The 20,000-nt window shown below is 41.6% G+C and overlaps 2 protein-coding genes across 2 annotated transcripts in view; both read right to left on the bottom strand.

Moving 5' to 3' along the window:
• tuft1a (tuftelin 1a) overlaps window positions 1-3,703 on the bottom strand; it is a 15,085-nt gene extending 11,382 nt beyond the window's left edge. Inside the window, exon 1 of the mRNA XM_030783615.1 lies at window positions 3,426-3,703. Coding sequence (XP_030639475.1) covers window positions 3,426-3,482 — 57 coding nt within the window. The 5' untranslated portion in view covers window positions 3,483-3,703. The remainder of the gene's footprint in view (window positions 1-3,425) is intronic.
• Window positions 3,704-10,751: 7,048 nt separating this feature from the next.
• LOC115820120 (cingulin) overlaps window positions 10,752-20,000 on the bottom strand; it is a 15,695-nt gene continuing 6,446 nt past the window's right edge. Inside the window, exons 7-19 of the mRNA XM_030783592.1 lie at window positions 19,878-19,998; window positions 19,372-19,584; window positions 18,926-19,147; window positions 18,522-18,770; window positions 17,904-18,074; window positions 17,385-17,546; window positions 17,152-17,241; window positions 15,437-15,520; window positions 15,214-15,332; window positions 14,916-15,024; window positions 13,510-13,673; window positions 12,786-12,863; window positions 10,752-12,469 (exon numbers count right to left, since the gene is read on the bottom strand). Coding sequence (XP_030639452.1) covers window positions 12,328-12,469; window positions 12,786-12,863; window positions 13,510-13,673; window positions 14,916-15,024; window positions 15,214-15,332; window positions 15,437-15,520; window positions 17,152-17,241; window positions 17,385-17,546; window positions 17,904-18,074; window positions 18,522-18,770; window positions 18,926-19,147; window positions 19,372-19,584; window positions 19,878-19,998 — 1,924 coding nt within the window. The 3' untranslated portion in view covers window positions 10,752-12,327. The remainder of the gene's footprint in view (window positions 12,470-12,785; window positions 12,864-13,509; window positions 13,674-14,915; window positions 15,025-15,213; window positions 15,333-15,436; window positions 15,521-17,151; window positions 17,242-17,384; window positions 17,547-17,903; window positions 18,075-18,521; window positions 18,771-18,925; window positions 19,148-19,371; window positions 19,585-19,877; window positions 19,999-20,000) is intronic.

Genomic DNA, 20,000 nt, shown 5'->3' with positions numbered 1-20,000 from the left:
GCAAAGAGTGCGGTTGGCATGCTAGTCTTCAAACACAAAAGCGAACTCGCTTGACACATTGTACATCAGGTAGAATTCCGAGGAACATTTATGCAAATCTGAGCAAAGTATAAACCGAGCACTGGTATTTCGGGCACATGACAGCGAGAACATGTTTTTGTATTTACATTTAAAACATGCAGCAAAAATTGTCCTGTGCATACACAGTGCACGTAAACACGTGCGCATTTGCTTGACGTGCTTATATGTACGTATCCGTATATGTACGTAGGCCTATAAATGATATTCTAGCAACCGACATTTGTATTTAAAGGAATGTGTTTTTGTTTTAAAGCATTCTATGATAGGGTTTGCCAGGACACCTGCGACCGACAGCAATTTTTTTTTTTTTTTGGTGTAAACAAACCAAACAATCGCTAAATCGCTCATTCGCTCATGCAAACAAATATCTCACGCGCACAATTCAAATGTCACCGATGCAGTGGAGCGTATAGTAGCAAAACAAACGCGTGAAAAGGACAGATGAGTGAAAAGAGTATAAAGAGTAAACCGTGCTGACACAGCGCAACCGACAAAAGGTATGACAATGTGACAGCTGCGTTTCACGGGAATTATCCACCTTATATAACCAATGAATTCATCCATAAAAACCGTGTGAACCCATCAGTAAAAGAGAGGAAGAAGAGGAATGAAAAAAACTGAATAGCATTTTGCAAACGATGGATTTTAATAAAGATTAATGCGTTGTATACCTATTAAAACCGTACTGTTACAGTCAAATTAAGTATGATGTAATGGTTCAACAAAAACCATTCCTAAACTGTACTTGTGCAGACTTGACTTTGTCGAGGGAGAGTCTTGGCGTTTTGTGAATTGGGTTTTTCGTTGAGGTGTGTGTAAATACATACAGAATGTTTCTGGGATGAAGTCAGAGGTCTAGGATTGGTTGAGAAAATGAATGACCTCATTGCAAACAGAACCCTAACATGTTCTGGTCTAAGTTTCAGTCATTCAGACGTCCAGTCTTAATCACTGCTAATACTAGACAAAAGATGCGGTCACCGAATGAAAAAGAAAAAAAAACACATATATTTGCCTCCCCTGGGAAAAAAAAACAAAAACATGTAAGAGGTTATACACTATGTCATATTACTTCACTCCCTGTATCCTGTGACTACATAATCAACGTTCTCAGTGTCTAAGTATGGAAAATATCTTTCATCATTAACAAACGTCACTTGTTAATCATGTGATAAGAATTCATGTGGAAATTGCTCTAAGGCCACAACGATATGATGTCATTACTCAGGATTCATGTCCTGCTACCTACAACTTGGCCTGTCAGAATCCGTTCCACTGTGATCTTCAAAATGTCTGACACAGGATCAGCAGCTCGCACCCAAACAATGGTATAACCTGGAAGAAGAGTACTAACAAAACTGATCTCAGATCAGCTGCCAAGAACAGAGAGCATGTAAGCACCTCTCGGTGATGTGCAGACATAACCTGCTGTGACCCAGTGTACGTTCTGTGATTAAAAGCCTAAAAGGTTTCAGAAATGACAGAAAGAAGTTCAAGTGAGAGACAGGGAGAGAGAGAGAGAGATGTATAGATATACAGATATAATTAAATAGGCACAGGCATACACCATCCAATGGCCAAACACAATGACCATAATCAGTGGTGTGATTTGTGCACCATACTTGGTGAGCTAATTCATCCCCTCTGAAAAAACACAGCTGAACACCTTTCCCCGGAATCTTTATTCGACTGTTTATATGTCTGATAAAGAAATTCACTGGAATATTCCTTGTAATCTGATAAGAACTTTTGTTTGTACAGATAAACCCTGACATCCATATAAAAGCAATCACGGCACTGAATTCAAAGGAAGCCAACCCAGTCTAATCAAACGCACCAGAGGGTTCACTGACTTTTCTCTGCATTACGTGCAAACCTTAACCAGGCCATCACCACAGTTCAAATACAGCCTTATAGAACTGTACGCATACTGTACACTTTAGACTCAGGGTTACTGGCAGCCTTTTAATTGCTCTGATAGGCCGCTCAGAGATGCCATAAACTGTCTCATGGAACCAAGTTGCATGGCAACACAGAATGGAATGTTGAATTTGACTGAGACAACGGGTTAATCATTGTTTAACTGTCACAGCCTCCTCACCACAGAAGGTGATAAGAGAAAGTCCTGGGTCATTGTTAACGTTAAATAAAGACCACATTAGGACATGTTTCACAAGTTCGTGTCCCCTCTCGAACCAGGGGGGTGCATAAGGGAGCTTTTTCTTGACATAAGTAACCGCCGATAACTGGGTTAATACTTTAATGAGAGGGAGAGAGAGACAGAGCGAGAGGGAGAGAGATAGAGAGAGACATGATGTGCCTTTCACACTTCATTAACCCACTCACTTAAGAGAGCGTTACACTAAACCAGATTAGGCATCTGTCAGACACCATAATATACCACAAAAAAGGACTAGTTTTTGAAATAGTTTACTTCAATCTAGTGATTCTATGGATTAGACTTTAGATGCATCTTAAAATGCAGATGTTCTCATATGACAAATTGCAAACTGTCAAACATTATTTTTTACTCTTACTTTTTTGTTAATTATTACTTTTACATTACTGTGTTACATAGTGTTGGATTAACAATTGTTAATTCAAGCTGATAAACGGATAGACGACTTCATTCCTGAAGACTGCATAGAATAGGTTAATACTTCAATCACCCTTCAACAAACTTCCTCTTTTTCCTGTACTCTTAAAAACGGTATAACCAACTTATTTACAGTTAACACTGAAGGATCTATAAACATAACATCAGACCCGGCAAAAACATCATATAATATTAATATGATAATATAAGCAATAAGTAACAGTAAAACACGCACGTGTTTCATTTCATTCTTTGTCCTGAATATTGCGTCCTAACAAAGATACTTAGGAAGTCAACACTCAATTCAGCTGATAGGACAATAAAGTAATCAGCCATTTCATATTTTGTAGGCAATTTCTTCAAAAACTGTCCATGAAACCATTTCTTACTCGTCGCTTATTAGGAATATAGCCGATAGCTAGGTTTTCTACATTTTCTTACATCATATCTAAGTAGGACTTCAGTACATACTGGTTATATATAAATACATTTGTTGAACAGTAGGTATCAGTTTCCACAAACCTTTAAAAACCAATAAGTTATTAATCAAGATTGACCAGTAATGAATTAATCGTACAATTAATGTATCCGACTGTATAAGAGTCGACAGAACAGAGCTTACTCTCCATCACAGCGTACACTATTCATGTATCTTAATATCACTGTCAAAAGCCAAAGTTTAATAACTATTTAACAACACGACAAATATGCATGCCTATGTCTTAATTTATGAAAAAATGTAACGTACCGCTCTCTCATCCGGTCGAATCTCCTTGATAGTACATAAACTCCTGGATCCATTCATCTTGACGAAAGGAAATAAAGTTTAGCCGCAAAAGTTAAGCTTAAGTAGCCTGACGAGGATATGTAGCCTCGAGTCAAACTCTTCGACACGGACTAAGGATGGATACTTCAACGCTAAAAGCAGTGGCTGTGTGTTATTCTCATCAGACAAAAAAAACAAAGGTATGCCCGTTTGTGTCGTCTGAACGATTTTGTCTTTTCCTTCCCCTCCTCTTGAAACCGTCTCACAGGTCGTCACTAACAAGCCGGACCGAGAGATTCCGCGTGACCTCATTGCTCAGGCAGCTCGTTTGGCACGCCCCTTTCGGCAAAAAAAAAAAAAAAAACCGCACACTTATGCGCTCGCGACACCTGCGTCTTTACACAGCCATAGGCTTCTTCCATCATATATTTCGCATAGTCCCCGAGAGCTAGAAAACTTATCACTGTGAGTAAAAACTGGTTTACCTAAAAAAAAAAAAAAAAGTCACCACTAATGAGTCTGAACTATACCACCTCATGAACTTTGATCTAACTTTTTACAAAATCCAGATTGTAGTTCAAACCGAAGGCTTCTCTACTGGAAATATATACTAAATCAAAATGCAAATCACCAAAGCTAATAGATCACTTACAATTTTTAACCGTTGGCTATTATGGAACACATATTTTTCATAGATTCTCTTTATAGTAATTGTGCCCTGTACTTGTATGTTTACAGTGTACAGTATTATGCAACGACAAGCCGGTTTCTGTGAATGCATATTTGATTGCACTTTTCCTCCAAATAATAGGCTGCATCATCATTAACATGGTGAAACCCATAAAGACAGGAATGAGGCGGGGATTGAGTCCTGTTTTAGATTCTCTTTGAATATTTACTCTTCACTGTGGCACATACTCTCAAATTATCTACATATCTACAATATGTGTGTGTTATTTGTTTGTTTGTTTGTTTGTTTGTTTTGTTGTTGTTGTTGTTGTTGTTGTTGTTTGCGAGAGAAGTTTCCTTTGGTGATTTGTTGTCCCGAATCCTGCTTCCAGGGAAATACTGGCTCAATCAAAAGATGTTATGAAAGACTAAGCTAATGTTTAACGTTTTTGCAAACACGCTGGTGGATTCGTGGCTAGGGTTGATGCCTGCTCTAGAATCAGGTCATTCCTTTTTATGCGTTTCGCCTCTTACGCACACCTGCCTTGAACTCCTCCACTGATAAAATGTTGTTGAGATCATTCTGCTGTTCTACGTTTTACTGTCAAAAGTAGAACAAACATTGAAACACTCACAGAAACATGCTCCAAAGATATATATACACACACGCACACACACACACACACACACACACACACACACATATATATATATATATATATATATATATATATATATATATATATATATATATATATACACACACACACATACATACATACATACATACATACATACATATACATATACATACATCTTAACTCCACAGTAGTTGCAAAGTGCTTAAGGAATTTATTACACAAGTGCAAAATTATGAAAGACACATTTACTCTAATGAAACATTTATTTACAGTAATGAAAACTTAATCATCCAACCCAAATCCAAGTGACCATCCACTGTCACATGTTTTGAATGTTTGTCACAGATATTTTTTAGCTTTTGTGTAATATTCAGCTGAAATGTTTTGGAACTTATGTCAGAGACTTCCCTCGAATCTTTTGAGGAGGCATTCGTCACGCAACAAGGCTATTATTTTATTGATGTATCGATAATGGAACCCCATGTGTTTTCATAGGACTCTGCTCAAACCTGAAATACACAAAAAGACCTTAAAAGCCTAGAGGATTAGTCATTGTTCACACGTATCGAAAGTTATATGCTGGAATATAGGTGTGTGAATAGCTACACACCTTCATTCCTCAATCCATATCCACACATAGAAACAGATGGAAAGACACAAGAAAGGGTGGGAGGGAGAAAGAGAGAGAGAGAGAGAGAGAGAGAGAGAGAGAGAGAGATGGATAGACAGACAAAAGGACAAAGAGAGAAACAAACTGAGAGAGAGCTGAAACCAGACGTGGCAATAAGCATATGTTCCATGTTATTGTGCAACAATCCCTCTGGGACCCGTAAATTCTATTTCACACGTCACATTATGATTTAAACACATACGCTTCCTGATGACACACTGTGTGTTTTGCATCACATAGTCTCTCTTTACCCAATTCCTTTGTCTCCAGAGACCAGCCTGTTATTGAACGCAGTCAGTAGAGACTCTAACCAAAGTGGTCTGGTGAATGGAAACACGACGATTCCCAGACTCAGACAGCGTAAGGACCCTCAGGAAATATCATGCCACTGCCATGCTACTAACATAAAGAATTTGATAGTTCGTCAGTCTGGACTATGGTCATCTGTCATGTCTAATCAGTGTTTATGAGGAGCCAATCGCACTGCAAACAGGCTATAATTGTTTTATTTAAAAGAGGCAGATAAGGAAAGACTGCTTTATGAGAACCAAAGTGTGAGAGAGTATGTGTTTGTTTTCTTCAGTCGGACGCTGTGGGTGTCACCACGGTCTAGATTTACGACGACAGTTTAAACCAGCGTCGACTGACCGAAGCGGATCCAGCGGAAAAAAAAACAACAAAAAACAACAACATCTACACAAGTGATTAGACACAATTTTCAGTGAAATTAGACATAATGATTCTTACAAACAACATTTGTGCCTACACAAAGGTCAACATTCACCTTTGTAGACACGTGGTTATTCGTCGGGCTGTCAGCTGTAAAACTGAACTAAAGCATACAGTATTTGCATGTATCTTCATTGCCCTGGTATGTTTGCAATGTGCTTTTGAAGCGCCAACGGGCACAGCAACACACACGAATAAGATGACGCACCTGCCATATCCCAAAGGTGTCTGTTAGTTATCACAGGCATTTGTGAAACAAGGCAGAGGTGACACTTTCCTAAACAGTCCAAGATTAATTCTCTGAGTTACAGGGTGATTAATGACGGAAGAAAAGTATTGAGCAATTTTTTGGGGGTTTACATGTTTGTTCATTTCCCAGAATTGCCAAGCTGATGATGCTGTGTTTTTTGCTTGTTTGTGTGTTTGTCAGTTTGTTTTTCTTTTTTTTGAGGTAAGTAGAAGCCTATTCAAAATATAAAAAATAATGATACCTTTAGTTACGTGTTCAAGCTTTCTTTTTGTCCCTGTTTTAGAGAGCACCATTTGCATGTTTTTTCCCCCCACTGTTTGCGTTCGTGTGGTTGCCAGTGGATTGATCTTTTTTTCTTTTCTTTTTTTTTTTTTAATCTGAGAACATAAAGGCTTCCTCTGTTGTTTCATGTTTCTTTGTACCTCAATATTTTCTCAAATTCTCAAGAGCTTGACTGGCCCTGTTTACATTGAACGTGTTTTGGAAAGTGACAAAAAAGGGAGAAAAATATTAGAAATGGGAATTTCATAAAAACATATTTTTGAAATGGTTATGCCAATGGAAACTCTACTCCTACTTTTTGTTTTTTTTGCATGCCACAGATGCAAAGCTCTAGAAAAATTCAATGTTTAATAATTAAAAAGGTATTCACGCATTGAGCAATGCAAATGCCCTGAGCCCGGAGCGTTTTGACTCCGTAATGTTTCTCTGGAAGCCTGGAGAGAAAGAACACATGCAAAACAAATGGCTTTGATTGACGTACACATACACACCCGCACCCACACACACACACAAACGTGAACAAGCACGTTGCTTTAAAGCAATACCAGACCCCCCCCCCCCCCCCGGCCCCAAACACACACACACAAACACACACCACTAACTTAACACACCTGATCTTTCCTTGTGGGTTCAGATGAAAGAGAACAATCGCATTTTTACATGTTGGCACTCTGCCAGGACCATTTGGTGTTTACCGCTTTTTTGCCCTGGAACAAAAAAAACAAAAAAACAAAAAAACAACAGATCACATAATGTTGGTTAAAAGGTATCACAAGTAATAACCAGAACAGACCTAACCAGGCAGTGCTACATGGTTAGGTAATCTTCTATGTTGATTCTTAAAAAAAAAAAAACAATATACGATTTCTGCCTGTTAAGTACAGAGCAATTATAATTCTCATTAACTCCCAGCAGGAAAACAAGTTAGACGTGAATGTCTACATTTTAGGCGCCCCACAAACTCATTACCAGCTAACTGTCATGCCTTTTTCCTTGAACTTTTCATTTTTTGAATATGGTAACTTCAAGGACAATTTTTTTGTTTCCGAATTTTTTCGACCTCTGAGTATAATTCAGGAGACTGACGACAGTAGTGAACTTATATCCAATGACAACGGGACTCCATCGTCAAAGTATGCCGTTGTTCAAAGTCCCTCGAGTATTCTCACCATGTTTGGTTACGAGGAGTTTCAGTATCTTGAACCTCAACTATCACAGTCACAGTCGACGTTAAGTTAACTGTTAAGTTATCATCTCACGAGTTGTTTTAAGTCATGCCGAGATAGAGAGACCGAGAGAGAGACACACACACAGGTGCTCTCGTAGCCATCCAGAAGCGATGACATCATCAAGGAGTGTTGTCGCCTCAGTCTGCGGTAATTACTAAAAACCATTATTTAACAATTATGTGATGATGAAGTCATGAAAGCAACCTTACATGAGTGCTTGTCACGAAGAACCTGTGAGAACTCCATAGAAGGAACTTCTGCATTGATCTATGAGAGATTAAAACGTTTTGTTGACACATCTTCACACCTCTCATAGAGCCAAGATTTGTTTACTATTTGTTTACTTCACACCTTATATTTTCCCATGCACCTTGGTCTTGTTTGGTTATAGAGGTTGACATAGCATTACAAAAGAGGAATCCTTTATCGTAGGCGACACCCATAAACAATTATTGTAGCGTCTCATTCAAAAGCGTTACATGGAACCATTTCTTTTTTTTATGATATGTTTTATTACTGTCATCTCGCATTCCAATGGGACCACGCCCTTGTTTACGGCAACATCCATAATGACATGATCGATCTACTAATCTGACCCATTTGTAGACATTTGCCCTCCACACTTAATTCCTAACACGCCCCAGAACAGAAGATTCTTGTAATCGTCGTAAGCTCCTGATTTGTCCTTTTATGTGTCGAAATCTCTGTGATTGCAGCCTTTCACAATGCGATTTTTCTGGAAGCCTTCCACAGCTGTGCATTGAGTGGTTTGGATATGAGTGTACAGAGACCAGATCAGCTTGACTGACATTCAGTGGGTGTGAGCGGGAACCGGAGAGGCCGAAGGCTCAATTGTGTAAGGTGGACTGACTGCAAACGCACGCACACACACACACACACACACACACATAGATACACACATGCACACCACATGCTGAAACCACAAAGAAAAACCCAGCCTAAAATCAAACACATAAATATAACACAACAAGGAGTATTTAAGCGCATTCGCAGTTGACACATGCAGTCGCACAGAAACCACAAAAGCGTACGTGGCAGAACGGAAACACAATATTCAAAATTATATATAGTCAACAAAGACAAATAACAGATCATTATCGTGGTAGAGGATACAGAGTCCAAACCGATTCTCTCTCTCTCTCTCTCTCTCCTGTGCACTCATGCAAACAGCAAACACACACACACACACACACACGCTCAAGACACATTAAGAAATGCGTCAGTTAGACGTGGCGGGTGAATTGCCGGATTGAGTCTGTGATGCAGAGGAGATGTATTGTTGTTTCCTCAGTGGTCAGTAAGTGAAAACTAGGACAAACTCCAATGCTGTGGTGCAGAGGGTGTTAGAGTCAGAGCAGGTCATTGCATAATTCAGGTACATTAGCTGTGAGGCCACAATGCGCATTTCTGTAAGAGAGGAACTGCCAGCGCTTGTCTTCATAGAACAAACTGTTCTATTGGCATAGAGAGATACGCGCACACACATACACACACACACACACACACACACACACACACACACACACACACATACACACACACACACACACACACACACACACACAAACACACACACTCATAAAAAAATAATGATTCAAGGACTCATCAAAGAAAAAAGCGTTGCAAGAGTTACGAGATGAGACAGGAATAAGGTTGATCGTTTTTATTTTGATAGAAAAAAAAAACAAAGAAACAAAAAAAACCCCAATGATTTTATACTGCAAAAAATACAAATTCACAGTTTCAACGACTACTGAATCACATCATCAGTAAAATCATGTACACAGAAAGTATAAACATAGAAGACTGTTAACGTTTTGTCAACAACACAACATATTTATATATTTGCCAAAAAACAAACAAACAAACAAAAAAAAAACAATTGCATCTCTCGATTTGCGTATTACCCGATTGTTCAAGTTTAAACAAACAGTGTTTTGAATCAGCGTATTAAGACTACATACATACAAATGGGGTGAAAAAAAACAACAACAACAACAACAACAAAAAAAAAAACAGAACACAATACACTTTGGAACAACATTATAAACAATTCCGTAATAACCGAGAAGTATTATTAGCGTTGTTGTTATTATAACATAAGAAAACCTCACAAGGCGAGTAGTAATTAACGGGAGAGGACTGTGTGGAGTGAGGTGTGACAGGCACAGAGGGGTGCCTGCAGACGGCTCCAGACTCGGAGAAAAGGAAGAGATCGGTTTGGATTCAGGAGACAGGCTCCACCTACGAGAGCCCGAGGTACCAGAACGAGAACGAGAGAACTGGCAAACGCCAAACCCCCCCCCCCCCCCCCCCCCCCCCCCAAAAAAAAAAAAAAAAACAGAAAAAAGAAATTATGACTTTTGGAGAGGTGATTAAGTGACTTTTTTATTTTTTGAGAGGTATTATATAACTAAATCATTACATAACCATAAAACAAAGTTGAAAAAAAAAACAAAACAAAAAAAAAACCCTTAACCGTTACCTGTAAAAACTGTTCAGAACATGTGTATTGCTGACTACGATATTTAAAATTGCACCATTATAAATAAAAAGAAAGAAAGAAAGAAAGAAAGAAAGAAAGAAAGATCTGTTCGGTTTGAAAACTGCTCCCACGGCTGACCTGATTGCTGTTGCTTTACAATGAACACTGTAAACCACATTCAGCTCCAGACAGCAGCCTCTTCAGACAGACCAGAGACTGGCAAAGAACAGTATTATTACAATTACAGCATTACAATGAGATTTACACAAATGAATGAGGAGATAATACAATAGTCTTAGAGGAGTAAGTGTACAGTTGGGGGGGGGGGGGGGGCGTATGGGATGTATGTATCGCTACGGTTTCACTGTGTTGTGTTAAACCTTTAGTGGGAAAAATAGTTGCTGTAATATAGTTTCTCTTTTTTTAAGTCAATGTAGGAAAAAATTCATGTCTAAGATACAAAAATACATCTTATTTTACAAAGTTGCTTTGTTCTTTGTACCACTGCAAACATACTGTTGGCCATACGTGTTTTCATTAAAAACAAACAAACAAACAAACAAACAAACAAAAAAAACGAGTGCTACACGTCAGTTCTGTCATCCGGGGGTTAAATAACAGCAACAATGACAAAAATATGCGTTGATTTCATTTAGACATTGAATAGTCTCTTCTCAAAAGGCGTCGCAGTTTTCCTAGAGAAAAAGTGATCGCGCCCGCCTGAAGCAGAAGTGTGTCGTTTCGCTGGGCCGGGTGGAAGAGAACTACATACACACACACGCAAACACACAAAGACTGAGTTGAGAATAGGCTTGGCACACACACACGCACATACGTAATGCTTGTGAGAGGATTAATGGAATCTGAGAGGTCCTATAGACTGCGACAGAGATTCTATAGAACAGGTTTACAGAACTGCCCGGGTAACCTAGGAAACAAACATTCCTCAACAATTTCGTGATATCTCGGGCAGTGCAGCTGAAACTCTTTGTTTGGCTATTACGAGTTATTAATTATTCTTTACAGTGCATTAAAAACGGCAGTACCACAACATACTGTGTTAATGGGACAATTGTTAATCTGTCTATTTGAGTATTACAAACATACGATTCAGATAAAATCCACATTAATTACTGTCGCTCAGCGAGTCTCATGATTTTTTAATTTTTTTTTTACCTCTTTAACTTTTTCACTGTCCCTCTCTCCTTTGCCATTTAACACACGTCACTCCTTCCGCTGAAGTTGAAATCTAAGTCAAATGTCGGCAGGCAGTAATGTTCCGCCGCCTTTGCGTCAAATGGGGTTTTCAGGCCCCTTATCAGTACAGTGCCAGATATTCAGTGCTCCCCGTGTCTTAATACACAAGTTGGATTATCTGTAGGCTGTGAGAAAGGAGGTGTTTTTTTTTTCCAGCTGATCCACTTCACTGTTTTATCGTTGCTACGCAATGTGCTCTTATCTATAGCACAGATAACCCGGTGCTTTGTTTCTCTGACCTCATAAAGCTTACAGCACCCGTCCACTTCATGTCATATTTTAATCTGTTCCGGTCAAGAGTTGTTTTTTTTTTTTTTGTTTCTCTCCAAATCTGTACCTGATGTGGTGTGAAGGGGGCAGCGTTCAGATTTATTCCAGTTCTTCTTTCAACGTTCCAGCCAAAACTGAGCTGTTTCAACCTCGTTCCTTTCTACTTTTATCTACGAAGGTGAGCTTCCGTCTTTCGCGAAAGGCTAAAGATTCCTTCCCCAATCAACGTTGTGTAGTGTTTTGACCCCCCCTGTGTGACATGCGGCACGCAATCTGCTCTCTCTACTTTTCCCTTTAGTTCCCTTCACCCCGTGAATCACCCCTTCTCTCTCTCTCTCTTTCTCTTTCTCTCTCTCTCTCTCTCTCTCTCTCTCTCTCTCTCTAGCAGGAGCTGGTCTGCAGGTTGCCCTCCGTCAGGATTGAGGTGATGCTGGTGGAGTCGTACAGGCCTTCGTCGTCGTCGTCATCAGAACTCAGGGCTGAGAAGTTGGTCACCGGCCGGCGGGTCTTTTGAGTCTTCCTCCTACCATCAAATAACCAATCAGAAAATCAAATTCACGTCAAATGTAGGACGTTATAAAGAGAGCGAGAGAGAGATGGATAATTATCAGTATGCATTGGTTCAATATCAATTCTAGGACCACATCCATAAACTTGCATTTGATCTTGAACTAAATTCCTTTCCTACAACAACAGGAAAGCAAATTTGAACTCGGCTGTGCCGTTCTCTTTTTTCTTTCGCAATTCCTTTACATCTTTATTTATCCAAAGACTCGATATTTAGCTGCCGTTGTGTCCTATCCCCCCGCCCCTGTGAACGATTCTGTCGGGGGTCGTACAGGTAATCGTCGTCATCGTCGTCGGAACTCAGGACCGAAGACTCCAGCGCTTGCCGTCGAGCCTGTTCGCTCTTCCTCCTGACGGACGAGAAAATCGAAACCAAAATGAGCGGACGACAGCGTACTTCAATAGTGTCAGACTGATCTCAAAGCCTTAACCGTACCGTAAACAGTGCTGTTAATTTGTCAAAATTGGGTTATGGTGCAGGCGATGATTATGTGTAATGGTTCAAAACATAACATATTACTTTGGAAATCAAAAAGCTCAGCAGTAAAGTTACCAACAACAATAAAACAGTGACAACTCATTTTAAACGTCCCTATTCAACCCCCCCTGCAGTGACAACGCTGTATTTCATTAAAGATAGTGGTTAAGTGGTCTTGTGTGATCTAAGCCGCTGAGCAGACCTGAAACCCGCTCAGTGTGTAAGTCAGGTATGATAAATGGAGTTTGGCAGGGAAAAGGTGCCGGTTTGCGTTAAGCCAGGCTACGGGACGTGTGCCAACGGCCTGCGGGTTTAAGAGGCATTATAAAAGAGGTTTTTTTTTTTTTGGATCTGAAGAGCCTAGGCACGAAAGTGGTGAAGTTGTTCTCTCTCAGAAGTGATTTCGGAGAGATGAACGCTGACCCCTGTAGGCCGCTTCAAGTACTGTAGGCCGTTTCTTTTCATAAATGTAGCTCGTCTGAGAACATACAAAGACACACACACACACGGACACTGACTTGAGTTCGTTCTCCAGTGCTGTGATTCTGCTCTGTAGAGTCTCTCTCTGTTCCATTTGGTCTTCTAAATCTCTGACGGCTTTTCTCCTCAATCCATCCAACCGCTCCATCTCTGCCTCACCCTCATCCACCTGCCGCTTCAGCGCCTTCACACGCAGAGCCAGCTGGACACCCACGTACGCACACACACACACACACACACAGACACACAGACACACACACAGACACGCACACACACACACACACGCACACACACACAAACACAAACACAAACACACACACACACACAGAGAGAGACAGAGAAGGAGAGAGAGAGAGTGAAAATAATGAAACAAGAGAGTGCAGAGGAAAGAGATCGATCGCTTTAATGCATAATGTGCTTTAATGTCTTCTGCTCAAAGCACAGATTAGACACACGTTTGACAGTAGGGATTAAAATTAGACACTCCATGCATGGTTTGTTGTGTAGGTATAGATGTATAGATGTCTTTGTGAACATATGTGAGTTTTCATACATGTGAATGTGTACCTATGTTTTTTTGCTTTTGTGTGTGTGTGTTAGTGTGTGTGTGTGTGCGTGTGTGTGTGTATGGCCCTGTTTACATCTTGCATTAGATCCGATCACAAGTGGACAGCTCTAAAGTACTGGGTGTAAACGCACCCAAGGCGCACTGAGGTCGCATCCGGATCCGATCGCTCAGACCACGTTTTGAGGTGGTCTGGACATATGACCACATCCCTTTAGCAGTGCAAACGCGAACGCAACCTCAAACACATTAAACGACTACCTACTCGACTGACGTTGAGGTAAATAAATCATGTCACGAGTACAGGTTAAACAAAACACTTCTGAGATGAATATTTGAGCCTTGAACAACACATGATACCAAATCGCTTGTAAACCACACAACAAATTTGCGACAGCAATTCTGTTCGTACAGACGTTCAGCATACGTCTTATATCATCGTGTCGTCTACAATCAGTTTATTGAGCCGTGGTGTACGGGCAAGGCATGGCTCATCCTCTATCAGCGGGCTCGGTCAGCCAAACATACTGTAAAGGGGTTAGATACACCACAAAACAGGAATTTCATTCTTTCATTATTTTAAAGTATGTAGTGTCTTTAACGGCCGTTTCACAGTTTGGTGGCTCCGAACGTGACAGTCTACATTAGTGACCATTGACACAATTTGACACATTTCCTTTGAAAATGTTGAGAGATTTCATGCCGTTACATATTTCATACGACACGAGTCAAAAAACAGCAACACGTTTGGTCTTTCTAAATGAAAATGATGCGTGTGTTTACTTGCAAATTGAGCAGGGAGGTGAGATTCCATCGCAAGTGGTCATTGTGTGTGTGTGTGTGTGTGTGTGTGCGTGTGTGTGGGTGTGTGTGTGTTACCTGATCTCTCTGTTCAGAGTGCTGTTGTCTCTCCTCATCCAGAGTGATATTGAGTTCTTTCAGTTTTCTCTCCAAACGACGCTGAGAGGAAACAACTGAATTCTTCTCCCTGCAACACACACACACACGTTGTGTAAAGGTATTTTCTCCTGTACTCCTCCAGTATATGTGATTTAAGTGGTACACTGTACTGTTATACATTGTGATATGTGGGGTTTTTAAACCACTCCTCAGCATAAGTACTATAGGTCTTTAATGCCTCACTGTGGTGCATTGTGGGTTGTGTAGTTTTGTGTACCTCTCCTCAGAGCGCAGTCTCTCTTCCAGTTCTTGTATTTTATTCTCTAGCTGAGAAACCCCGACTGATGAACGAGGTTGACTCTCCATCTCAGCAACACGAGACTTATAATCCTTCAACTGAAAGAGAGAGAGAACATTTCATATTTTAAAACTGATGCATCGAACACAAACACACACACACACACACACACACACAAAGAGGGAGTGTTGTGGTGTGTTACCTGTCTCTCCAGGGCATTCTTGTCAAGCTCCAGGTCTTGTTTGGAGGATCTTTCCTGCATCAGCTCTGAGCGCATCTGCTCTATCTGCACACACACACACACATACACAGAGAGAGACAGAGAGAGAGAGAGAGAGAGAGAGAGAGTGTTAATAGAGTGTATTCACAGACCTGTAATTCTCTATGAGGCCTCAGGGTGGAGCTCTAGTTCTACAGTCACATACTGCAGTATTTCCATCACACAAACACACACAGACATAACAAGTTCGCTTGGCTTAGCACTGTAAGACCACTGAGTGGGTATTGTGGCATATGATTTGCTGAGCTATAATAAAAAGACAAAACAGGGTGAAGGGTGTATGTGCGTTTGTATATGTGTGTGTGTGGTGGGTGTGTGTGTGTGTGTGTGTGTGTTTGTGTTCGATACATCAGTTTTAAAATGTGTGTGTGTGTGTGTGTGTGTGTGTGTGAGTGTTTGTGGGTGTGTGTGTGTCAAAGATGCTCACAAGTCTTTGAGCTACAGTCCAAGTCAAGTCTCAAGTCTTCAAGTGGCAAGTCCAAGTCAAGTCTCAAGTCTCTTATGGGTGTACTGAGCGTTCTGTCATCTGCTGCATGCCGTCCGGTCTGCTTAGAACACTGCATTGCTATATCTAAGGAATTCAAAGCATGTACTGCATTATCATCACTCCTTTATCTATTAGCATACAGTATCAGCTCTGATTAGCTGTTTGGGATATGATCACTTTAAACAGGCTATCGCAATCCAGTATGAAAAAAGCACACAATGAAAGCTTTCCATTAGAAAGTTAATAACTGTATTTTGCAACATTTTTGTTGTTTTCTTGTTCTGCACACACAGGATGCATGGTGTTGTTCGTCTGTATTGACTTAGTTACCCGACCATTTTTATAGTCATGGCAAAGCCAGCACTTTACATGGACAAGTGCGGCAAGCAAACAAACACTCACTCATCTTTTCAAAATATTCAGCGAACGCCAGTCTAACCAAATGAACCTCCCTTAGCTACAAAGCTAGTAACAAGCTAATGTTAGATAGCTGATGCTGAGCTAACATGTTTGCTAACTGTCCATTGACGCTAACGTTAACTTGTCTTTCACATTACCAAGTGACTGACTGACCTATCCGAGTGCGTTTTGAGGTGCCTGATAAAATTTGATGTGGTTGATCCAGCGTCCCTTATTTTGATACCACACACCTTGCATTTAGCCATTCTTTTGTTTGGGCCTTGTGTGAAGGCATTATAGCCAAAGGTTATCACAAATGACACAGCAGCTGCAGGTGTTGGTTACAGTGTTGTTGCAGCAGTTTACAGTCATTTGTGACCGCGCGCATGCGTAAAGTTATGCATGATAATAAGGGAAGGAATGACATCCAGTTCGTCAGACATTTCCTTAATGTTAATGCGCTAAAAAATAAAAAAATTAAATAAAGATTGTTCACGAGTCCCAAATCTCGAGTCTGAGTCGAGTCTCAAGTCAAGTCACAGTGTGCGCGACTTAAGTGCGACTTGAGTCCAAGTCGCAAACTCGAGTCCCCATCCCTGGTGTGTGTGTGTGTGTGTGCACATGTGAATGTGTGTGTGCATGTGAGTGAGTGTGTGTGTGTGTGTGTGTGTGTGGGGGGGGGGGGGATAAACAGTATTAAACAGTAAACAGGGATAAACAGTATTATCAAACGTCGTTAAGGGCGGTGTACCTGGTCTCTGCTTCGTGTGATCCGCTCGCTCATCATCTCCACGCTGCTCTTCTCCTCCTCCAACTCCAGCTGTAAGTGCTTCACTTTGTCCTACAACCACAACCATATGCGCACGCGCGTTTAGTGACAAACCCACAGACACTAGAGAACATTCCGGAAAAAGTCTGAAAAGTCACACATACACCAAAACTCAAAACCACAAAGTGCGCTCGCACAAGTGCACACAAACACACCTCTAAGCTGCGAATTTCTCTAGAGCAGTTGCCGTGTGCTGTGCGCTGACTCTCCAGTTCCTCCTCCAGGTGTTTGAGGCGGTTGGTCATCAGCTCTTTGTCCAGGACGGCGTTGTCTTTGTCTTCCTGGCACGTCAGCAGCTCCTTCTTCACGCGGGACAACTGAGGACCCGAGAATAACAGCACGACCAGAGAGAGTTAAGCACGGGAACAGGGGCGGAGTCACACAGCGCAGGCTGCTAATTGGACAACTACGCCGGGCAGGCAAACAGAGGTTAATCTACCAGACGCTTCTGGATCGCATCACTTCAAAAGTTCGGATGAATGAATGAATGAGAACGATTCAGAATGAATCGTTTTTACTTTATCTTTTTTCCCCCTCCTTAATCTAAAGGCTGAAAAAGGTCCAAAAAAACGCTAGTCTTTTTACTCTCCTCCAGTCTTTTCATCTTTTTTTTTTTGGTACCCCTTCACGTCTGTTCTGTTACATTTGCCCGTCTCTCTCTCTCTGTCTCTCACCTCCTCCTGTACGGAGCGGACGCTGCTCTGTGCCTTCTCCAGTTCGGTGAGTCTCTCTTTGTTGTTTCTCTGGGCGTCCTGCTGCTCTCTCCTCAGTTTCTCTCTCTGTTCATCCAGCTGGGCCTGCAGGGCCTGGGCGTTCTGACGCGACTCCGCCGTCGCCTGCTCCATCTGACAGACGCACAGCGAGAGAGAGAGAGAGAGAGAGAGAGAGAGAGAGAGAGGGTGAACGAGTAAGAGAAAGAGAGAGAGAGACATGAGGAAAGAAAGAAAGAGCGATAGAAAGAGAGTAATATGGGATTAGCATGAGAGTAAAACTCAAACAGATGCAGACGTACAAAATGCATACGGCAATAAACTGTCCTGTAACAAACGGTTTTCTTCTCACTCACTTTCTCCCTCTCTCTCTCTCTGTCTCAAACACACACACTCCCAAACGCGCACACACGCACACACACACACACACTCACATACACACACACTCTCACACACACACACGCACACGCACACGCACACACACACACACTCTCACACACACACACACGCACACGCTCTCACACACACACACACACACACACACACACACACACACACACACACACACACACACAAACGTGCCTCCCTGTTGAGTTTCTCCAGTGTTCTCTCCAGCTGTCTCCGCTGCTCGTCCAGTTGCGTGTTCTCCTTGCGGAGCGTGTCTTTCTCCCTCTCGCTCTCCTCCAGGGTGTGGGCCAGTTCATCTTTCTCCAGGTTCAGTCTGGAGCTGCTGCGTTTGACCTCCTCCAGTTCTCTCCTCAGTTTCCTGCTCTCCTCCTGCAGCTCCTGCTCCGTCTCCGAACTCTGAGACATACGCTCCTGCAGCTGAGACTGCACAGAGAGACACACACACACGAAATAAATACTCTGCTCTCCTGTATGTTCAGGGAAATTACTTATATTAGTCTTAAGTATACATTTTTATGTAAATGACTGTGTGCATACTAAATTGAAAAACTTGTGTGTGTGTGTGCGTGTCTTTTTACCTCCAGACGTGTGATTTTGTCTTTAAGGCGTGCGTTCGTGTCCTCGAGCTCATCGCTTTGGTGTTTCAGAGAGTTTGAGTGTGACTGCGCAGAGCTCAGTCTGTCCCTCTCTGTCTGCAGCTCCTCCTCTGCTTTAAGCAGCTGACTGCGCAGACGCTCTGCCTCCCCTCTTGCGTCACTCAACTCGCTACGTAAAGCCTCCACCAATGAGGGCTCGGCAAGCTACCAGAGAGGGGGGGCAATGTCATTACTAAATATGAAATGAAGTACTGTGATATTGGGCCTTCGTGGGTGAGAGATTAATAAAAACAACAAATGCATTTTAAGAAAAAAAAAATCCATTGCCAAATGATGCAGGAATAACTATAACTGTTATTCAACTGAGATTAAAGAATTAAAAGAATTAAGAATTAAAAAACCAATTAATTTCATAAACACACACACACCTGCTTGGCCCTCTCATGTGCCTTCTCCAGTTCCTCTTTATCTCTCCGTGACTGGTCCTTCAGTCTGTCTATCTCGTACTTTTGTTCCGCCTCTTGCTCCTGATTGGCCCTTCTAAGGGTAACTATCTCCATCACCTTCTTGTCGAGATCCGTTTTCAGTTTCTCCGCTTCCGCTTGGGCCTGTTTGAGGTCGGCACGGCAACACTCCAGCTCCTGTGATGTCAGAAAGCAGTTGGAATGAGCTAAGTGGTTAAGCGCAGGCAAACGGTTGCATGCAAAAGGCCAAAAGTTCAGAGCCAAATGTTTGTGTTGTCTCTTGGGGAATTGAATGTGTTTTAGCGCATGTGAATGTCTAGTCAAGTGAAATATCAGTGTTTACTGTGTGTAAGTGTTTGCGTGTGTGAGAGAGAGAGAGAGAGAGAGAGAGAGAGCGAGAGAGAGCGAGAGAGAGAGAGCGAGAGAGAGAGAGCGAGAGAGAGAGAGAGAGAGAGAGAGAGAATGTGTACCTTGTTGAGTGCATCTGTTGCTTTAGGGTCTGGCATCTGTTGTTTCATGGTGGTAACTCTCTCCTGCAACTCTTTCAGTTCTTCCTCAAACTCGTCTTTCTCTAGACGGGTCTGGAGCAGCCT

The sequence above is a fragment of the Chanos chanos genome, chromosome 9, assembly GCF_902362185.1.
Source record: "Chanos chanos chromosome 9, fChaCha1.1, whole genome shotgun sequence".
NCBI classification, from domain to species: Eukaryota; Metazoa; Chordata; class Actinopteri; order Gonorynchiformes; family Chanidae; genus Chanos; species Chanos chanos.
This window is presented reverse-complemented; position numbering and strand designations above follow the sequence as displayed.